At 44.9% G+C, this 18,070-nt stretch overlaps 1 protein-coding gene across 2 annotated transcripts in view; it reads right to left on the reverse strand.

The window, feature by feature from the left end:
* Nucleotides 1-6,816: 6,816 nt before the first annotated feature.
* USP44 (ubiquitin specific peptidase 44) overlaps nucleotides 6,817-18,070 on the reverse strand; it is a 36,107-nt gene continuing 24,853 nt past the window's right edge. Inside the window, exons 3-6 of one of the 2 annotated variants that reach the window (XM_044280537.1) lie at nucleotides 11,630-11,828; nucleotides 9,280-9,346; nucleotides 8,902-9,107; nucleotides 6,817-7,294 (exon numbers count right to left, since the gene is read on the reverse strand). In XM_044280537.1, the coding sequence (XP_044136472.1) occupies nucleotides 7,116-7,294; nucleotides 8,902-9,107; nucleotides 9,280-9,346; nucleotides 11,630-11,828 (651 nt within the window). In that variant the 3' untranslated portion in view covers nucleotides 6,817-7,115. Of the gene's footprint in view, nucleotides 7,295-8,901; nucleotides 9,108-9,279; nucleotides 9,389-11,629; nucleotides 11,829-18,070 lie in introns of both variants that reach the window. The other variant, XM_044280536.1, reaches the window with a different exon arrangement.

Raw genomic sequence — 18,070 nt, forward strand, 5'->3', positions numbered from 1 at the left:
ATATACTCGCCGTATAAGACTACCCCTTTTTCAACACACAGCAGTACATTACTGCATCCCACCACCATCCCTGGGTACCTCTGCCATCCCTGAATCCCACCACCATCCCTGGGTACCACTGCCATCCCTGCATCCCAGCACCATCCCTGCATCCCACCACCATCCCTAGATACCACTGCCATCCCTGCATCCCACCACCATCCCTAGGTACCACCACCATCCCATGGTATCACCACCATCCCTGCATCCCACCACCTTCCTTGTCCTCCCTCCCTGCCTCCCAGACCCTAAACATGTGCCACCTATACCCTGAACATGTTTTTGTTATGTTATTCTTCATATTCACATATGCACATCTGTGCCGCACTTAGATACGCCGCACGGAGATCTCGCACATGCGCAGGAGCGAGATGCGAGCGGCCGTGAGGATCCCGTGTATCCACGATCGCCGCATGAAATCTCGCACATGCGTAGGAGCGAGATGCGAGCGGCCGGGAGGATGGCGGTACAAGGCGCATACAAGGTACAGAGCAGGGGGAGGCATACAAGGTACAGAGCAGGGGGCGGTATACAAGGTACAGCGCAGGGGGGGGCATATGCCGTGGGTTACATCGCAGCTCTCAGCTGCTGGGAATACAAGGCAATAGCCAGGGCTCTCTCTGTTGATAATTCGGGAATCCCGGCACTGCAGCGCCCGCCATACCCGGCATATAAGACGACCCCCGACTTTTGAGAAGATTTTCATGTGTTAAAAAGTAGTCTTATACGCAGGAATATACAGTACTTGGATAGGTCAAGTTCAAGCTAGGCAAGGGAAGTTTCCTTTACCTATAAGGTTAGTTAGAAGTTCGGGATCTAAGGCCCAGACAGGTTTGGGGGTGTGGGCAGGGAGGGGAAATGGGAATGTTTTAAATGTGTTCCAGTGGGTATGAATGGATGCATGAGTGCTACCACAGCATTGTAGAGGGTCACTACGATGTACACAAAGATAGGATAGACATATGGCGATGATAAACATAATCTCATGGAATGTGAGAGGACTGAACTGTAAAATCAAAAGGTCATTAGTATTTAATTATCTTAAAATTTATGCTCCTGATATCCTTATTTTACAGGAAACACATCTAAGAGATCGGAAGGTTCTGTCTCTTCGAAGTCCATGGGTGGGGCAGACGCATCATGCGACATATACGAACAATGCACGTGGGGTCCCCATCCTGATTAGTAAAGAGTTACCCTGGCAACTGATCAAGGTGCAGGTAGATGCAAATAGTAGATTCATTCTCCTACATGGTCTCATCAGAGGCGAACTCCTGACTATAGTAGGGTTGTATATCCCACAACATTTTGTCCGGTCTCTATTGGACGAGCTCATGGTTAAGATCGCAATACTTCCCCCCTGCTCCCCTTATAATACTGGGAGATTTTAATACGGTTTTAGACAACCAACTAGATAGGTTGAGGCCTCCGCTTAGACATAATATGACTTTAGCTAATTGGGCGAGGGCTCATAATCTGAAATTTGGAGATGGAAAAATTCATCCCTCAGGCAATTTTCCTGTTATGCTGCTTCGGGAGATACCATGTCCCGTATTGATCTAGCCTTTGGGAATAGACTCGATACTCATGTTACGGGGGACGTCATACTTGCCACTGGGTATCTCTGATCATGCCCCGCTACAGGTTATCTTGCCCCAGGCAATAGATAAACCAGAAAGAGTATGGAGGCTAAACCCAGTGTGGCTACAAGTGCTTCCGGTGGAATCGGCTTGTCGCACAGAGTTAGAGGATTACTGGAAGGTGAATGAGAGCTCTTCTAATCCGATAACAGAGTGGGAGGCCTGTAAGGCGGTTTTGAGGGGTGTCTGCATAGCAGCGATAGCCACACACAGGGTGCAACGGCAAATCACCCGTACTGGGATAGAGGCGAGAATGGTGGAGGCAGAAAAGGCATTCACGGGTGACCCGTCTAGGGAACGTCGAGAGGAATGGCTAATGCTTCAAAGAGAATACAAGCTACATCTCACTGAATACACGCAGAAACGGTTGCTTGCGCAGAGGAAGATAGTCTTCTCAGAAGGAGATAAGAACGGGAAGGCTTTGGCATATTTAGCTAGGGTTGAGAACCCCGGCGATTAGCACAGAATCGGGACAGGTGGTCTCCAGGTCTAATGAGACTTGCGCTCAATTTGCTGAGTACTATACGAAATTATATACCTCTACATTGACGTATACTTCTGAGGAGGTTAAGAGTTACCTGGGGAGGCTGACCTTCCCTCAGTTGGCCAGGACAGAGAGAGTGATGTTGGATTCCCCTATCACTCCCTTGGAGATTCAGTCAGCTATAAATGCCATGGCCCCGCATAAAACCCCAGGTCCTGATGGTTTTCCGTCAGAGTGGTATAAATTATATGCAGAGAGCTTTAGTGCTAGGCTGAGTAAGCTGTTTGCATATTCATTAGAGGTATCTATGCTACCCCCCACATTCTCTGAGGCCATAATAGTGGTGATCCACAAAATTGGGAAACCACCAGAAAAGTGTAGCTCCTATCGCCCTATCTCTCTCATAAATCTAGATGCTAAGATTTTGGCAAAGGTCCTGGCATCGCGTTTATCAGAGATCATACTATCGATAGTGGGACCAGATCAATCGGGATTCATGCCTGGTAAATCTACGGACATAAACCTTAGGAGACTTTATACTACTTTACAGATAAAGCATGATAATGCGGGAAATAGGGCGATAGCTTCACTAGACAATGAAAAGGCTTTTGATTCAGTAGAGTGGACATTTTTATGGGAAATACTGGGAAAGTTTGGATTCCCTGATAATTTACTGAAATGGTTGCATCTCCTATATGCACGACCTACGGCAAGAGTGCCGGTGAACGGGACTTTATCTAAATCTCTCCCATTGCAAAGGGGCACTAGACAGGGGTGTCCCCTATCCCGGTTACTCTTTGCCCTTGCAATGGAACCGATTTCTCTCCTCATAAATAGCGGTCAAAGAATAGAGGGCTGGAATATTGCAGGGATAACAGAAAAATGATCGCTATACGCTGATGACATGCTGGTGTACCTGGGTGACACAGAAGTTTATAGACACACTCCTAGAAGTAGTAGATGACTATAGGAGATACTCGGGACAAAGTCAACTGGACCAAATCAGTCTTGTATATGGTCGATGAAGTGGATAGGTTATGTATCTCGGCTGGGTCAAAACTGCTAGTAGTAGACAAATTTAAATATTTCGGGGTCCCTTATGAACCTAAACTGTTTGTCTCTCTTAACCTGATCCCAACCATGGAATAGATAATGCAAAAATTGAAAGCATGGGTGACTCTTCCCCTTTCGTTGGTGGGGCGGATAAATATTTTTAAAATGACGTTACTGCCCAAATTATTGTATATGTACAGGGCAGCTCCAGAATTGTTGAAGAGGCCTCACTTCGAGGCTATTAACAAGTTACTTACTCCCTTTTTATGGCCTAACACCCAGCCTAGGATTGCCAGAGACACGTTTAAGTACTACCAGGCAGTGCAACTGACATATGCTAGCTGGTGGATCAGAGCAGATGCCAATAACCAAGCCACAGTATTGGACGCAGCACTGTTGGGCTCTTATGGGACAGGCTCATATACCGAGAGGGCAAATATCCAGTCAAATACCTTACTTCCAATATGTTAGCGGTGTTAAATATATGGAAGAAGACCACACGGGGGTATAGAGAGAAATACTGATACTGAGGGGTGGTCTCCAGTGATGCCTCTATGGCAAAACCCTAAACTATCTGAGATGTACAACCTGCAGGATTTTGAATTCTGGCAGCAACACGGTGTTAAATACATTACTCAATTATACCTGAATGGTAACTTTAAAACCTTCAGATATCTTAGGCTAGATTGTGGGATCTGAAACTCCTCTCTATTTAGATACTTCCAACTCAGGCACGCATGTAAAACACAATTCGGCAAGGATCCGATTCAGCTTGAATATAGCTCTATTGAAAAGATTGCAAGACAAAAAGGTGTGTATAAACCAGTGTCTTCTTTTTACATGGAGCTTACGTTGCAGGCTCTACCACCATTATCTAAATCTTTGATTAGATGGAAGGTACACATACTGCAACTAGAGGATAGACATGAAAAAGAACTAACATATAATTGGAGAAATACGGTAATTAGTGCCAGAGATCAATTTATTCAGACTAAATGGCTGTATCGCACATATTTGACACCTGTCAGACTGGAACGGATGCATAGGTTAGATAGTGCTCAATGTACTAGATGTGGTAATGATAGGGGAACCCTGATTCATATGATTTGGAATTGCCCAGTGATAGAGTATTGGTCAGGAATTCATGGGTTCCTCAATGAAAAATTGGGTCTACCAGCAGTCTACTCCCCAAAGAATAGTCTGTTAGGGTTGGTAAATTATCTGATCCAAACAAAATACGCTAGGATACTTTATCGATTCTTGATGTTTTATGCCAGGAAATCCATTCTGCTGCATTGGAAGCCTCCGGCAGTCCCATCAGTTCGACACTGGACTCCGATTATAGATGCGGCTCTACCAATGTACAAATTGACCTTTATAGCGATGGGAAATGCCGAAAAATTTGAGAAAATCTTGGGGCCTTGGTTGAGAACTAGATCATTTAGGGAGACAATCAGTTAATGGATGGGGGTGGGAGGTGTAGGTCCGACCGCTCAACATATGGTAGTTGCTGAGCTGATCCCATTAGCAATAGACCGTATTTGGGAGCGGAGAAGAGATTGACCATTTACAATAACTAGTTGAAGGAAGAGGAACTGCAGCGCTGTGGTGTGTGTGTGTGTGTGTGAGTGGATGGGGCATCACTTCTGGAGTTGATGAAGATGAATAACAATCCATAAACTGATATGTACTAATGTTGTTGAACAAGAGTATGTAACAAAGTATCATTATGATGTACACAAATATTGAGCATGTACAAGGGATGCTGTTGACTCTAGTCTTGAAACCATGCTGTAAGTCGGTTTTATATGTTTTTTTGGGGAAAAAATGAAAAGCTTTAAATAAAGACTATAAAAAAAGAAAATAAATAGATGTTCACTGGATATGTAGACACTAGCATATGGACATGTACTTTATAATGGCACCATTTACTATTGCATACAATGTAGTGGGAAGCTAGAAAAATATTCCAAATGGGTTGGAATTAGAAAAAAAATAAACAATTCCACCCTAGTTTTAGGAGTTTGTTTTTAGGCCTTATGCACACGACCATATGTATTTTGCGGAACGGAACAGCTGGCCCTAATAAAACCGTACTATCCTTGTCTGTAATGTGGACAATAATAGGACATGTTCTATTTTTTTGCGGAAATACAGACCTATAGAAACAGAATGCACACGGACCACCTTCTGTTTTTTTTTGCGGACCCATTGAAAGTAATTACAGGGATACCACCCTTTGTATAGTTTTTCTTGTGTTTTAATACTTATATATATATATATATTATTATTTTTTTTCTTCTTTTCTCTGCATATCCTGACCCCATACCTTTGTTATATTTACGTCTTTGGCACTTTTGGGGGGGGGGGAGAAAAGTGCGTCTTATGGGGCGAAAAATACGGTAAACTCCCCTAGGGGACCTAAACACGTGATATTTAGAACACTTCTCCCATACAGTAAGTGTATGGGAAATTCAATATATTATTATGGAGCACTGCCACCTGCATGCATCTTCCTCAATCTCAGCACTGGCAAACCATTTGGCCCCTGGAACACAGTGCTCCTGGTAAAATCTGTCTCAGATGCCATGGTCATAAATGAGGGTTTAAATGGTTCACAGAGATTAGCCACGGCTATGCCATCTTTAAAGTGCCAACATCCGCTGTACTTCGGTTTGGGGTTATTTTACTTACGGAATCCAATTTCTGGGAAACCACCTCCATGTGGCATGGTATAATTCATAGGTATAAGGCTGAGTTCACACGGGCGAGATTTCCGCGCGGGTGCAATGCAGTAGGTGAACGCATTGCACCTGCACTGAATCCTGACCCATTCATTTCAATGGGGCTGTGCACATGAGCATTTTTTTTCACGCATCACTTCTGCAATGCTTTAAAATCGCAGCATGTTCTATATTCTGCGTTTTTAACGCAGCCCTGGCTCCATAGAAGTGAATGGGGCTGCGTTAATAACGCATTGCATCTGCAAGCAAGTGCGGATGCAATGCGTTTTTCACTGATGGTTGCTAGGAGATGTTGTTTGTAAACCTTCAGTTTTTTATCACGCGCGTGAAAAACGCATCAAAACGCATTGCACCCGCGCGGAAAAAACTGAACAACTAAACGCAACCGCAGACAAAACTGACTGAACTTGCTTGCAAAATGGTGCGAGTTTAACTGAACGCACCCTGAACGCATCCGGACCAAATCTGTCACGCTCGTGTGAACTCAGCCTTAGTGGTCCATAGCATCCAGTGGCACAATAGCATAGATCTGTAACCTGTCAAGAGTGCATTAGGCAAAGGACAGTAAAACTGCAATCTGAAATAGGATTTAAAACTTTTTTTTCTTAGCTGGAGATTTCTGTGAAACAATGAATAACCAGATTGGATTTCAGCAGGCAAGAACAGACAGCAGCACAGGAATTGTAAAAATACAATGCATGATGTATTAGAATGAAAAGGAGAAATAAAATTTCTAAAACCAGAAAATGACATTCATAAATCACAAAGTGAAAAATGCAGCCTGAGGTAAGAGCTAAAAAATATACACGGGAACCGTAAAAAATAGTTTGATAGAAAGTTATACATTGCCAATATACAAATGTTAAAATCATTTTATTCTATTTTTGAGTGCTTAATACCATACAAAACTGTATAAACATAATGTACATGAGAAATATCACATTTTTACGTTGTGGTGCTGACACCTTCTGCTTAGGTGGTTTGGTGACGTTTAGCAACCTACTCAAAAACATCAAAATTCATACAAATTTGTTCAGCCCAGATCATACTGGGCAATCTTGTTCACTTTATAAACTTTGCTTCTCCCAAGTGACTGGGGAATAGAGTCCGTTACACACGGACTGTAAGCTGCCATTATGTTCAGTTTCCTGTATCTCAGCAGGGTGTGGACGGCGGACTGCTAGATGGGGTACCGCGAGCCAAAAGCCTATTAGACAAGTGTCCATTCTCCTGAGTGACACGCTGGGTGTAGAATATGATATAAGCTTGTGCCTTGCAGACCTCTTCAGCTGTGCAAGTGTGCAACTTGGAGTCATTACAATGTACCCAGAACCCTAATAGAAAAATAAAAGAGAACACTGGCATTAGCGATCACTGTAATAAAAGGATTAGGCTAGTCGTACACTAGCGTTCACCGATCCGGCAGCCTGCCGGGTCTGCCATTGCTGTACACTGCCGGAATGTCGTCCGGCAGCATTAACTATAATGGGGTCCGGCCACAATCCGGCAAATATGCAGAGAAATGGCTGCACGCTGTGGTTTTTGTCTGGCCGATTCCCAGCATTCTATCTCGGAAAAGCCTGCCAGAAGGCTGTATCGGCGGTGTGAAACAGGCCTTAGATGTGTAATCTATACGTATATGTTATTACTCAAACTAGTCACACATGGCTATGAACACATCCGAACAGGTCAGGGGATATAGTCCAATGAGCTCCAACAAATGTACCGGTCCTTTAAAACCAGTGGCCACCATTCTGCTTTATTTAGAAAAGTCTGTGCCGATTAATATTCTGAAATAATCTTCATAGGGATCATAGGCAGTGCTATTTGGCACACTTGATGAACAATATTCTGACTACATGTGGCCACCACTAGGGGGTGCCAACAGCATATGGATTTATACAGCTAGAATGTATGTAGAGTTACCCCTAATGGTGGCAATGGGTAGCCACTTATTACAGCTTCAGTCCCAGGCCTCTCCCACCACACAGCAGTCACGGGCCCTGCCTCTAAAGCTCTCAAGCAGGACTTGGTGAGACACCTACCTTTAGTTATTTAGCCATTAAACCACTTAGTTTTCACTTCCTTGGACTCCAGAGGAATTGTATATACTTCCAGCAAATGCATGCACAAGGTTTATGTAGCTTTTTGTGTTTCTTCGTAGTGATTGTATGAATACAGCAAAATCATTTTACCACTAGGCTTTTGTAAGAATTTCCAGTCTCTGTGACAAAGCATCCCTGAACAGGAGACTTCCAACTACCCCACATTTAATGCCTCATTCGCACAGTCAGTGTTCGGTCAGTGATTTCCATCAGTGATTGTGAGCCAAAACCAGGGACGGCTCTAAACACAGAACAGGCGCAGATCTTTCCATTATACCTTATGTCTGTGGAGGCTCCAATACTGATTTTGGCTCCCAATCACTGATGGAAATCACTGACTGAAAACTGACGTGTGAATGAGGCTTTAAAGGCGTGTAGTAGACAGGACATGCCACAGTGTCTGACACATGTAGGTCCTCTGGGACCTGTACCTATCTCCAGAACATGGGTCTGCGTCCTCCATCCACCTTGGGGCAAGTTGGCTGTTGGCCATCACAGCCAGACGGAGATGTGGCTGTGCATGACTCTTTCTATTTACTGCTATGGAGTCACAGAGAGCCACATGCTCCCCCATTCTGGACAGAAGTGCGGTCCCAGAGGTGGGAAGGTCTTGTATCACTACAATAATGAACATGACATATATGACATATCTTTCCTGCCCACAAGAAGTTTTCAGATCATTACTTTTCTACAGAGAGGTCATGAAAGCAATCATGTCATGGATGTAATGCATGCAGTAGACGCTACAGGACATGTGTGTGAATGTAACAAAATCCTGCCAAATACACTGGTGTATGGGACATGATGAGAAGTAGAAAACGGAGCACATTCATTACCTCCTTCTGGGTTGTAGCAGAAGGCTGTATAATGCCCAGAACCAAATCCCTTCCCATGATGCATCACTACAGCAGACAAATCATAAATGAAAGAATCTGGCTTCAGGTTTGCAGTAGATTCTCTACAGCAATATGGCTCCATGCTTAGCATCTGGTCAAACTGGACATGCACCCCGATTTTCTCACGATGATTGCGACCTGACCACCTAAGGAAAAATAAAACCACAACATCAATTGTGTTGCTCTTCATACACATTTTCTATCGTGCAAGAATGAAAATGGTGTTTTATGTTGCCTAAAAATTAAAATAAGCATGGCCCCTGGATGAAGGCAGTAAAACCTAAGCATGATGAGAGTTCTTATGACATACTCCTTTACCTGAACCTCTTGAGGTGCAGTCTCAGAACTTGAGGTAGGCCACACACCATCAGTTGCTTCTGGGCTTCTGTAAGGACAACTGGTTTTGATGAAAATTTCCTGCGTTTTGCTGGAAATTACAGAAAATATGTGAACATTTTATGTTACATTACTTATCTAGAAACATTTTGCTCCCAGAAGACATGAACCTGTGGCAGGGGATCTGATGTTTGAAATGGCTGTGCGTCTTGCTTGGCCGGCGAGATCATGTCCATCAATCACATTGCATTTGTTCAGCTCAATCCTATTCAAGTAAATGGGGCTGAGCTGCAATAGCAAGCAGAGCCACTATACGATGTACAGCACTGTGCCTGGTATACTATAACGAGGCCGCAGCGCCTGGACGAGTGCCACTGTCCCTTCAAAACTCTGATTCTGGAGGTGTCTGGAGTTGGACCCCCCACAGGTAGGTCATCATTGTTTAATTCCTCTTTAATATTGGTCAAATTATTTGTCACTCAGCTTTCCCAGTCAGATATAACAAGGAAACAACTGAACAGAAGTTTTTAAAAACTTGACAGATTGATTTCTATTTTAGGGGCAAATACACTTTAAGGAGTCTTTCGACTTTTGGATAGGTCATTGGGTGTCCGACACCCAGGAGCATTGTCTGACACCCAGGTCATCAGTATAAAAAAAGTCAGAAAACCCATTTAATGCTGGAGCTACATTTCAGTAATGCAAAAGAGATGCAGAGAAGGCTAGGGCAAAGTGACAACTGGCTGTATGACACCAAGATTACAGTGTAACACAGGGCTCGACAAATCCCAGGTGCCAGGTTGCCATGGCGATCAGGAATTTTGTCCTCGTGCCTGGGTATTTGCCCCTGCTTGAAAATAGGCCCAGCACACCAGCAGCCGGGCGCAGTAGTACTTTAGGTTTAGAGTAGACGCGGCGTCATGCAGGAGTCCGTGTCTACTAGGCCCACCCCTCACACTTTCCGCCCCAGACTACAGTGAGGAGGACCGCTACTGGCTCAGGCTCGTCTGCTTCTCAGAACTGTGGCGAGTGGCGGTACGATAGGGGGCGGCCTTCCCCCATCATTGGTGGGCAGTGCGTCCCCCCCATCATTGGTGGCAGCTGCAGTTCCGATCGGAGTCCCAGCAGTGTAATGCTGGGGCTCCGATCGGTTACCATGGCAGCCAGGACGCTACTGAAGTCCTGGCTGCCATGGCCAGTTACTCTGCAGAAATATACTTACATGCGCTGTGGCCGCCCGACGCTCCTTCTTCTTGTAACTCGTTACAGGTCTGTGCAGTGAATTGCTATAAGCATAAGCAATGCGCCGCACAGACCTGTGAGTTACAAGAAGAAGGAGTGTCGGGCGGCCACAGTGCATGTAAGTATATTGCTGCAGAGTAACTGGCCATGGCAGCCAGGACTTCAGTAGCGTCCTGGCTGCCACCAATGATGGGCGGGGGAGGGTGCACTGCCCACCAATGATTTTAATACAGGGGGAGGGGGTAAGAGGGCGCACTGCCCACCAATGATTTTAATACAGGGGAAGGGGGCGCACTGTCCAACAATAATTTTAATACCGGGGGGGGTCCACTGCCCCCCAATGATTTTAATACCGGGGGTAGGGGGCGCAATGCCCACCAATGATTTTAATACCGGGAAGGGGGGCTCCTAACTTTCTTAGCTGGCTCCTAGATTCCAAGGAAATTTGTCAGGCCCTGGTGTAACATCTCAAGTAAGGGTCCATTCACACCTCCGTATGGGTTTTGCGGATCCGCAAAACACGGACACCGGCAATGTGCGTTCCACATTTTGCGGACAGCACATCGCCGGCACTCTCATAGAAAATGCCTTTTCTTGTCCGACAATTGCGGACAAGAATAGGACATGTTCCATTTTGTTGCGAAATGGAAGTGCGGATCCGCAAATGCGGATGCGGACAGCACATTCCAGCCTCATTTAAAATGAATGGGTCTGCAAATTGCGGAACGGATGCGGCCCCATTTTGTGGACGTGTGAATAACTGTGAACATGCTACATGCAAAGCGATGCAAACGTGAAACCTTACATTCCAAGCAAATTTTTCAGCATGAAACGAAGTAAATGACATGTGAATGCAACTCGCTTGTGCTATACAAAGATTTTTCTTTAGTGTCTATTAGATGTAGCAAAGCCTAAATCGTATATAACAGTGCAACAAGTCACAGACAAATTGTGCACGTTTTTGGTCACACGAACGAAGTCGCCATGTAGCCCTAGCCTAAAGCCGAACAGCTATGGTATTCCTGGAAGAGCGTCTGCTGTAGAGCGTTAAATCAGAATATCCTTGTGAATACATACTGCATCTACTCACTGTTGCACTGATCACAGGCGTAGATCTTTCCTTCTAATGCCTCCGTCTCGGTGAACTTGGCCAACATCTCAGTCAGTAGGCAAGGTCGCTGGGAGGCAGTCTCCTTGCCATTGCAGTGATACCTCTCCGGAAACTCCAGTGACAAGTCCCAGAAGGGTTCTATTGTATTAGATTTATTATCACAGGCAAGACAAGTTACCTATAAAAAAATAAAGTAACGCATATAGATTTCTGATATTGCTAATTAAGTATTCCCCAATGCCTAATAGAGAAGTTCATAGATACCCATGTGTTAGACATGCCCTGAGCATTGTTTTCTGTCACTGGGTCCTCTGGTGATTAAAGGAATCTCAGGCTTTTATGACTTCCCTCTGATGTCTCCTGACTCTCAGAAACCACCCTACAAATACATTCACACGACCGTGTGGTAGGCTTCCTTCACATCACCGGTCAGCCTTTGCATTCTCCTGCAGGAAAACGGAAAGGACGGATTCGGCACATAACTGGCGGGCCCCATAGACTATAATGGGGTCCGTTAGGTTTCCCCTCAGAAGAAGATTTTTGAAGCGGAGACAAAAGTCCTGCATGCTCTACTTTTGTCTCCGCTCCAAAATCTTCTTCTGAGTGGAAACCTAACGGACCCCATTATAGTCTAAGGGGCCCGTGGGCTCCGTTCGGCTCAGTTATGTGCTGAATCCGCCCTATACGTTTTCTTGCCGCTAAACGGGGCAGGAGAATGGAAAGGCTGAACGGTGATGTGAACGAAGCCTAATTCTTTTCCATTATGTGGTCCGCAAATAATGGAACCGTGTGTCCGCACGAAAAAAAAAAAAAAGGATTACATACGGAATGGTTTCTGTATGTCTTTCCGCAATTTGCAGATCCATTGACTTGAATGGGCTGCGGACCCATCTGTGCGGGCAATAGTAGTACAAGCTTCATATTTTTGCGGACGAGAAATGCGGACACACGGATGCGGACAACATACTGAACGTCCGCACATTTTATTCACCCATAGGAATGAATGAATCCGCATCTATTCCGCAAAATGTAGAACGGATGCGGATAAAACACTACGGTCGTGTGAATGTACCCTAAGGCCTTATGCACACGACCATATGTATATTGCGGACCACAAAAAAACTGATCATCTGGCCCCTAATAGAACAGTCCTATCCTTGTCCGTAATGCGGACAATAATAAGACATATTCTATTTTTTTGCAGAACGGAAATATGGACATACGGAAACGGAATGCACACTGAGTAGCTTCCTTTTTTTTTGGGCGGACCCATTCAAATGAATGGTTCTGTATACGGTCCCCCCCCCCCCCCCCCCGGGAACGGACACAGAATAAATACATTATGATGGCGAGGCTGTAAAGAATCTGGTGGCACTGCCCTATAGAAAATTTCAGAGGGGTCTTCCAGCCTTTTCAAAGTGATGGCATATCCTCAGCTAATTGGCAGGGAGCCGGACCCATGCCGATCAGCTTGTGATGGCGTATCCTGAGGATGGACAACACATTTAACAGTATCTCAACTATTGCTAACTAGGGCTGGACAATTAAATCACATTAATTCGATTAATTCACCCTTTTACAGCCAGACGATTTAAAAAAAATAATCATATCAATTATTATTTTTTTGATACAACACTTCAGAACGCAGTAAGAGCCCAGCACTTAAAGGGGGTTGTCTCATCTCGCCGTTACACTGCAGATTTCATCATAATTTTCCATCAGTATTGTGTATATATATGGATGGCATAGATTTCATTTTTTTGGGCGCACGGACAAGCAAATAAATTTTTGGCACGAAGCCTGTCTCTCTTAAAAAATCTGTAACAATGTATTCCACAGCACTTAAGACTAAGACCAGTGTACAAAACCAGAGAAGATGGAGCGTAGAAAGAAATTTTTAGAAAGAGACTTCAGCTGTCTATCCAGGAGAGAGACATCTGAAGACATCAAGTACGATTAGACAACCTCAACACTGCTGACCTATAGCACTTCAGTCTTATCTGAGCCGCACAACACCAGCTGCTACTTTCCAAGTAGATTACTGAGAAGAGACCCCTCTGATAACAGAACATGAAATGTCACACAAGCCACCATGGGGGAGGGAGACGCTCAATATTCCAGCACACTACCAGTTCAAGAAATAAGTAACAAAGACTCAACAGAAATGGTTCTGCCCTGTCCCCAATATGCCATGCCAAATGTCCTGTAAAACATATGCACCTTGGAAAAGCATCCATATTGTCTACAAGCACTGCCATCACAGAAACCAACAAATGCACACACAAAATGTAACTACCAGTAGTTTGTAACTAAGTTGTGCTCCAAAGCTTGGAACAGGGGCATAGTGCAACTTTTAAGATAAATAACCTCTTTCAGGTACTGCGGTGCCCCCTCCGTCTGTAATCATTCAAAAGCCACAGTCGCTGTTGACTGTGGCATCTAAGGGTTTAAATGGGCAGGACTGGAGTGATTTTTATCCCATTTAAACAGAGCTTGCCACGTCTTGAGAGCAGTCCAAGAGATTTCAGATTAGTTACATCAGAAAACCAGCGTAAATTACACCAGCAACCTATGCCAGCTACTAGCTAGAACTGATTTCGGCTTCTGACGCACAGGCCTCCAGAGATGTGCCAAAGTTATTAAGAAGCGTGCAACAAATAAATCTGGCACATTTTACGGCAGCGTAAACGTCAGTCTCGATAAACTCCCCCCAATATTTTTCCTGATGGCTGAATATTTATCTTTAACGGCTCCCTTCCCAAGTGAAATCCTAGTTGAAGCAGATGGCGCCAAATGTTATGTAGATGGACAGGATACAATGCTGGGATCTACAAGCAAGGCCTCATATTTACAGCACAGCATGGTGACATAAAGCAGATCTGTCAGCTTAAAGGGGTTCTCCGGCAATATAAGAAAATAAATTTACTGAAAATACTTAAATATTACTTTATTACAAATACATTACCAAATACCCTTCAATAGTTACAATGGCTTTTTGTCTGGGGAGTAATCATCAGGGGAAATAAAATGGCCACCGTCCTATTAGTACACACAAAACCTGTCCTAATCACACAGCAGCACAGGTTACATCAGGACACTGAGCTAAAGAACTGCTTCATCCTCATCTCTGCTTGTCAGGGATTATGATCCTATATACAGCTGATAAAATGAATCTCTGTAGGAAGAGGGCTCATGAGTAGAGATGAGCGAACTTCTGTTTTAAGTTCGGCGTCTAAAGTTCGGGGGCGGGTTAGCGGAGAATCCCGATCTGGAACCGGATATGGATTCCGACTTCCGTTGTGGTCCGTGGTAGCGGAATCAATAATCGGCCATTATTGATTCCGCTACCACGGACCACAACGGAAGTCGGAATCCATATCCGGTTCCAGATCGGGATTCTCCGCTAACCCGCCCCCGAACTTTAGACGCCGAACTTAAAACAGAAGTTCGCTCATCTCTACTCATGAGGAGACATGAAGTACAGAGAGAAGGTGGGGATGTAGTAATGTGGAGCAACACTTGCAGTCTCCATTACCACAGTCTGTTCTCTCTGTACTTCATGTCTCCTCATGAACTCTATTCCTACAGAAGTTCACCTGAAGATCATATTAAACTGTATTCAGGACATGACCCCTGACAAGCAGAGCAAAGAGGAGGATGAGGCAGCTCTTTAGGTCAGTGTAACTTGTCCTGCTGTTTGATTGGGAAAGGTTGTGTGTGCACTAATAGGATGCGGACATTTTATTTTTCCTAATTATTTCTCCCCAGACAAAACGAGCCATTATAACTAAAGTTATTTGGGAATCGAAAATTTTAGAAAAATTTATATTTAAGTATTTTCATTTTCTTCATTCCCAGAGAGCTCCTTTAATATGCTTCAGCGTACTAAACCTACAGGTCTGTAATACTACAGAGTTGATGTAGATTTCTGTTTTAGCGCAAGGCCTGGCAGAGGATGCACCTAATTTATGACTAGGCCTGTGCCTCATCATAAATTAAGCGCATCCTCTGGCAGCACAGGGGCTATCACAGGCTGGCATAAAACACCCGTTTATGATAAATCCACCCTATACCCCCCAAAACGATTGACATGCTGCTGTGTATCCACTTACATACAGCAGCCTGTCAGTCACTGATCTAAGAGGTCTAGCATACAGCTGGCGTATTCTTTTAGCCCTTACAGCAGCCAAGCGTTACAACCGAAAAATCTCCGGTCTACAGTGGTACAGGAGAGCTTCACTGAAGTCCATGCATAGTGTAGTATGGCTCCATACCTCTTGTATATGTTGTAATTGTACAAAGCCTGTGTACATGATGCCTAAATCCTTGTTCACATTTCTGTGTCTGTGATAAGATGGTCAGTGTTTCATCTGTGAAGATGTTTGGTTCACGTATCAGTTTTTTTGCCCTCCGTATGTCATCGGTATTCCACGTGCACTGCTAAGGGTACTTTCACACTAGTGGCAGGACGGATCCAACAGGCTGTTCACCCTGTCGGATCCATCCTGCTGCTCCGTCCCCGTTGACCATAATGGGGACGGGGGCGGAGTTCCGATGCAGTACGGCAGTTCGCGGTGAGAGGCCGCCGGACTAAAAAGTCGGACATTTCCATACTTTTAGTCCGATGGCCTTTCGCTAGCGGCAGGACGGATCCGACAGGGTGAACAGCCTGTCGGAACCGTCCTGCCGCTAGTGTGAAAATAGCCTTAGCTGTAAATTAACTCCCAGAGCCATCTCCTACTAATGTTCCGTGAAAACCACTGATAAAATAAGGATGCTGTCCGTATTCTGTCAGCGTTTTTTCACAGATCCATAGACTTCAATGGGCGTGTTCAGGCTGCAACAAGGACCAAGGCAGAGCGTGTCTCTGTAGTTTTTCTTCTGATCCACTGAGAGCGGACCGTGGAAACCCGGCCGGGATTCCTCCTGACAGCATGAGCACACGGCGTCATTGGTTGCTGTGACGCCGTGCGCTTCATGCAGCCGCTGCTGTACAGTAATACAGTGTGCGTGAGGCCTTAGGCTAAGTTTCCATTTCCATAACCTCATCAGACAGGCTTTTTTGGCACAGAACTGCCTGCCATGGTTCACCAAATCTGGTCCTGCCAGATTCTGAACCCCATAGACTATTATGGGATCCGACCACTTTCTGATATGAGAGCTGGGTTTTGGCTGGACAAAAACCATTGCAAGTAACGTTTTTTTGTCCTGCCGAAATCCAGCACTCATTCCGGAAAGCAGCTGGATCCCATTATAGCCTATGGAATCCAGCAGTAAACGGCAATATCCAACAATGCCGGATCCGGTGATCTCCGGAAGGCAGTTCTCTGGCAAAACAATCTGCCCGATTAGGCTACAGAAATGTGTGCGTAGCCTTGCACACTTACAGAGGAAAATGGGTGTGTCGAAAAGACCCAAAATATAAAGATCAGATATACAATATTTCTGACTGCTCTTCATCGCAGGTCTAAGGAGGGACTGTGATTATGTTTTGTAGTGACAAGTATTCCTGTACTGTACTGCTATACAATACACTGTGTGAACATTCCAGGTCAATCACTATTAGGGGCAGTTCACACAGTGTTTTTAACCGCAGAATTTTGGCGTCAACAAACGCAATCCAGGCAGCAGCCATGTCCTTTTTGCCTCCCATTCTTTGCATCAGAAGGCAGCACTAAAGATCGCGGAATGGCTGCCACTTCTCGGCACAGCCGCAGCTTCAAACTGCTGCTCCGATCTACAGTGCTGCATCCCCCTGCAAAAAATGGGAGGCAGAAAGGACTCGGCAGCAGCCTTCCATGCCAAAATTCTACAGTAAAAAAAAAAAGCAGTTTGTTTTAGGGCTGAAACGATTACTCGAACGAATTGAGTAGCTCCACACAAAAAAAATCCTCAATGCAATTTTTTGCATTGACGATTCGCTTGTCTCATGTGACCACGGAGCATGAGTGAAACGCTTGCTATTACTCACTGCTCTGTGGTCACCCGCTGGCCCGTACCGTGCTGCACTGTATCCTGACGCTGTGTGACGTGTGAGGACATGGCTAGGAGGGGGAGATGCTGGCACTGAGGGGGCAGCTGATGGCACAGCTGAGTGCCACAGAGGGGGCCGCTGAGTGGCACTGAGGGGCCCGCCTGATGGCACTGAGGGGGCTGATGAGTTTTTATAAAGAAAAACATTCTTTTAATTAGTTTTTTGTTATTAGAATACTCGATTAATCGGTAGAATACTCTATTACAAAAATAGTCAATTTGCAGCCCTAGTTTGAACGGCCTCTTAGGCTATGTTCACATGGACAAAATCTGCTACTGATTCAGTAGCAGAAAATTGACTTTGGTTTCAAATCTGCTTCAGAGGCGGCATATCACTTCTTTAAATGGAACCTGCCACATTGAACATGGTGTCTAAGCTGCAGGCAG

Source organism: Bufo gargarizans, chromosome 2, assembly GCF_014858855.1.
Source record: "Bufo gargarizans isolate SCDJY-AF-19 chromosome 2, ASM1485885v1, whole genome shotgun sequence".
NCBI classification, from domain to species: domain Eukaryota; kingdom Metazoa; phylum Chordata; class Amphibia; order Anura; family Bufonidae; genus Bufo; species Bufo gargarizans.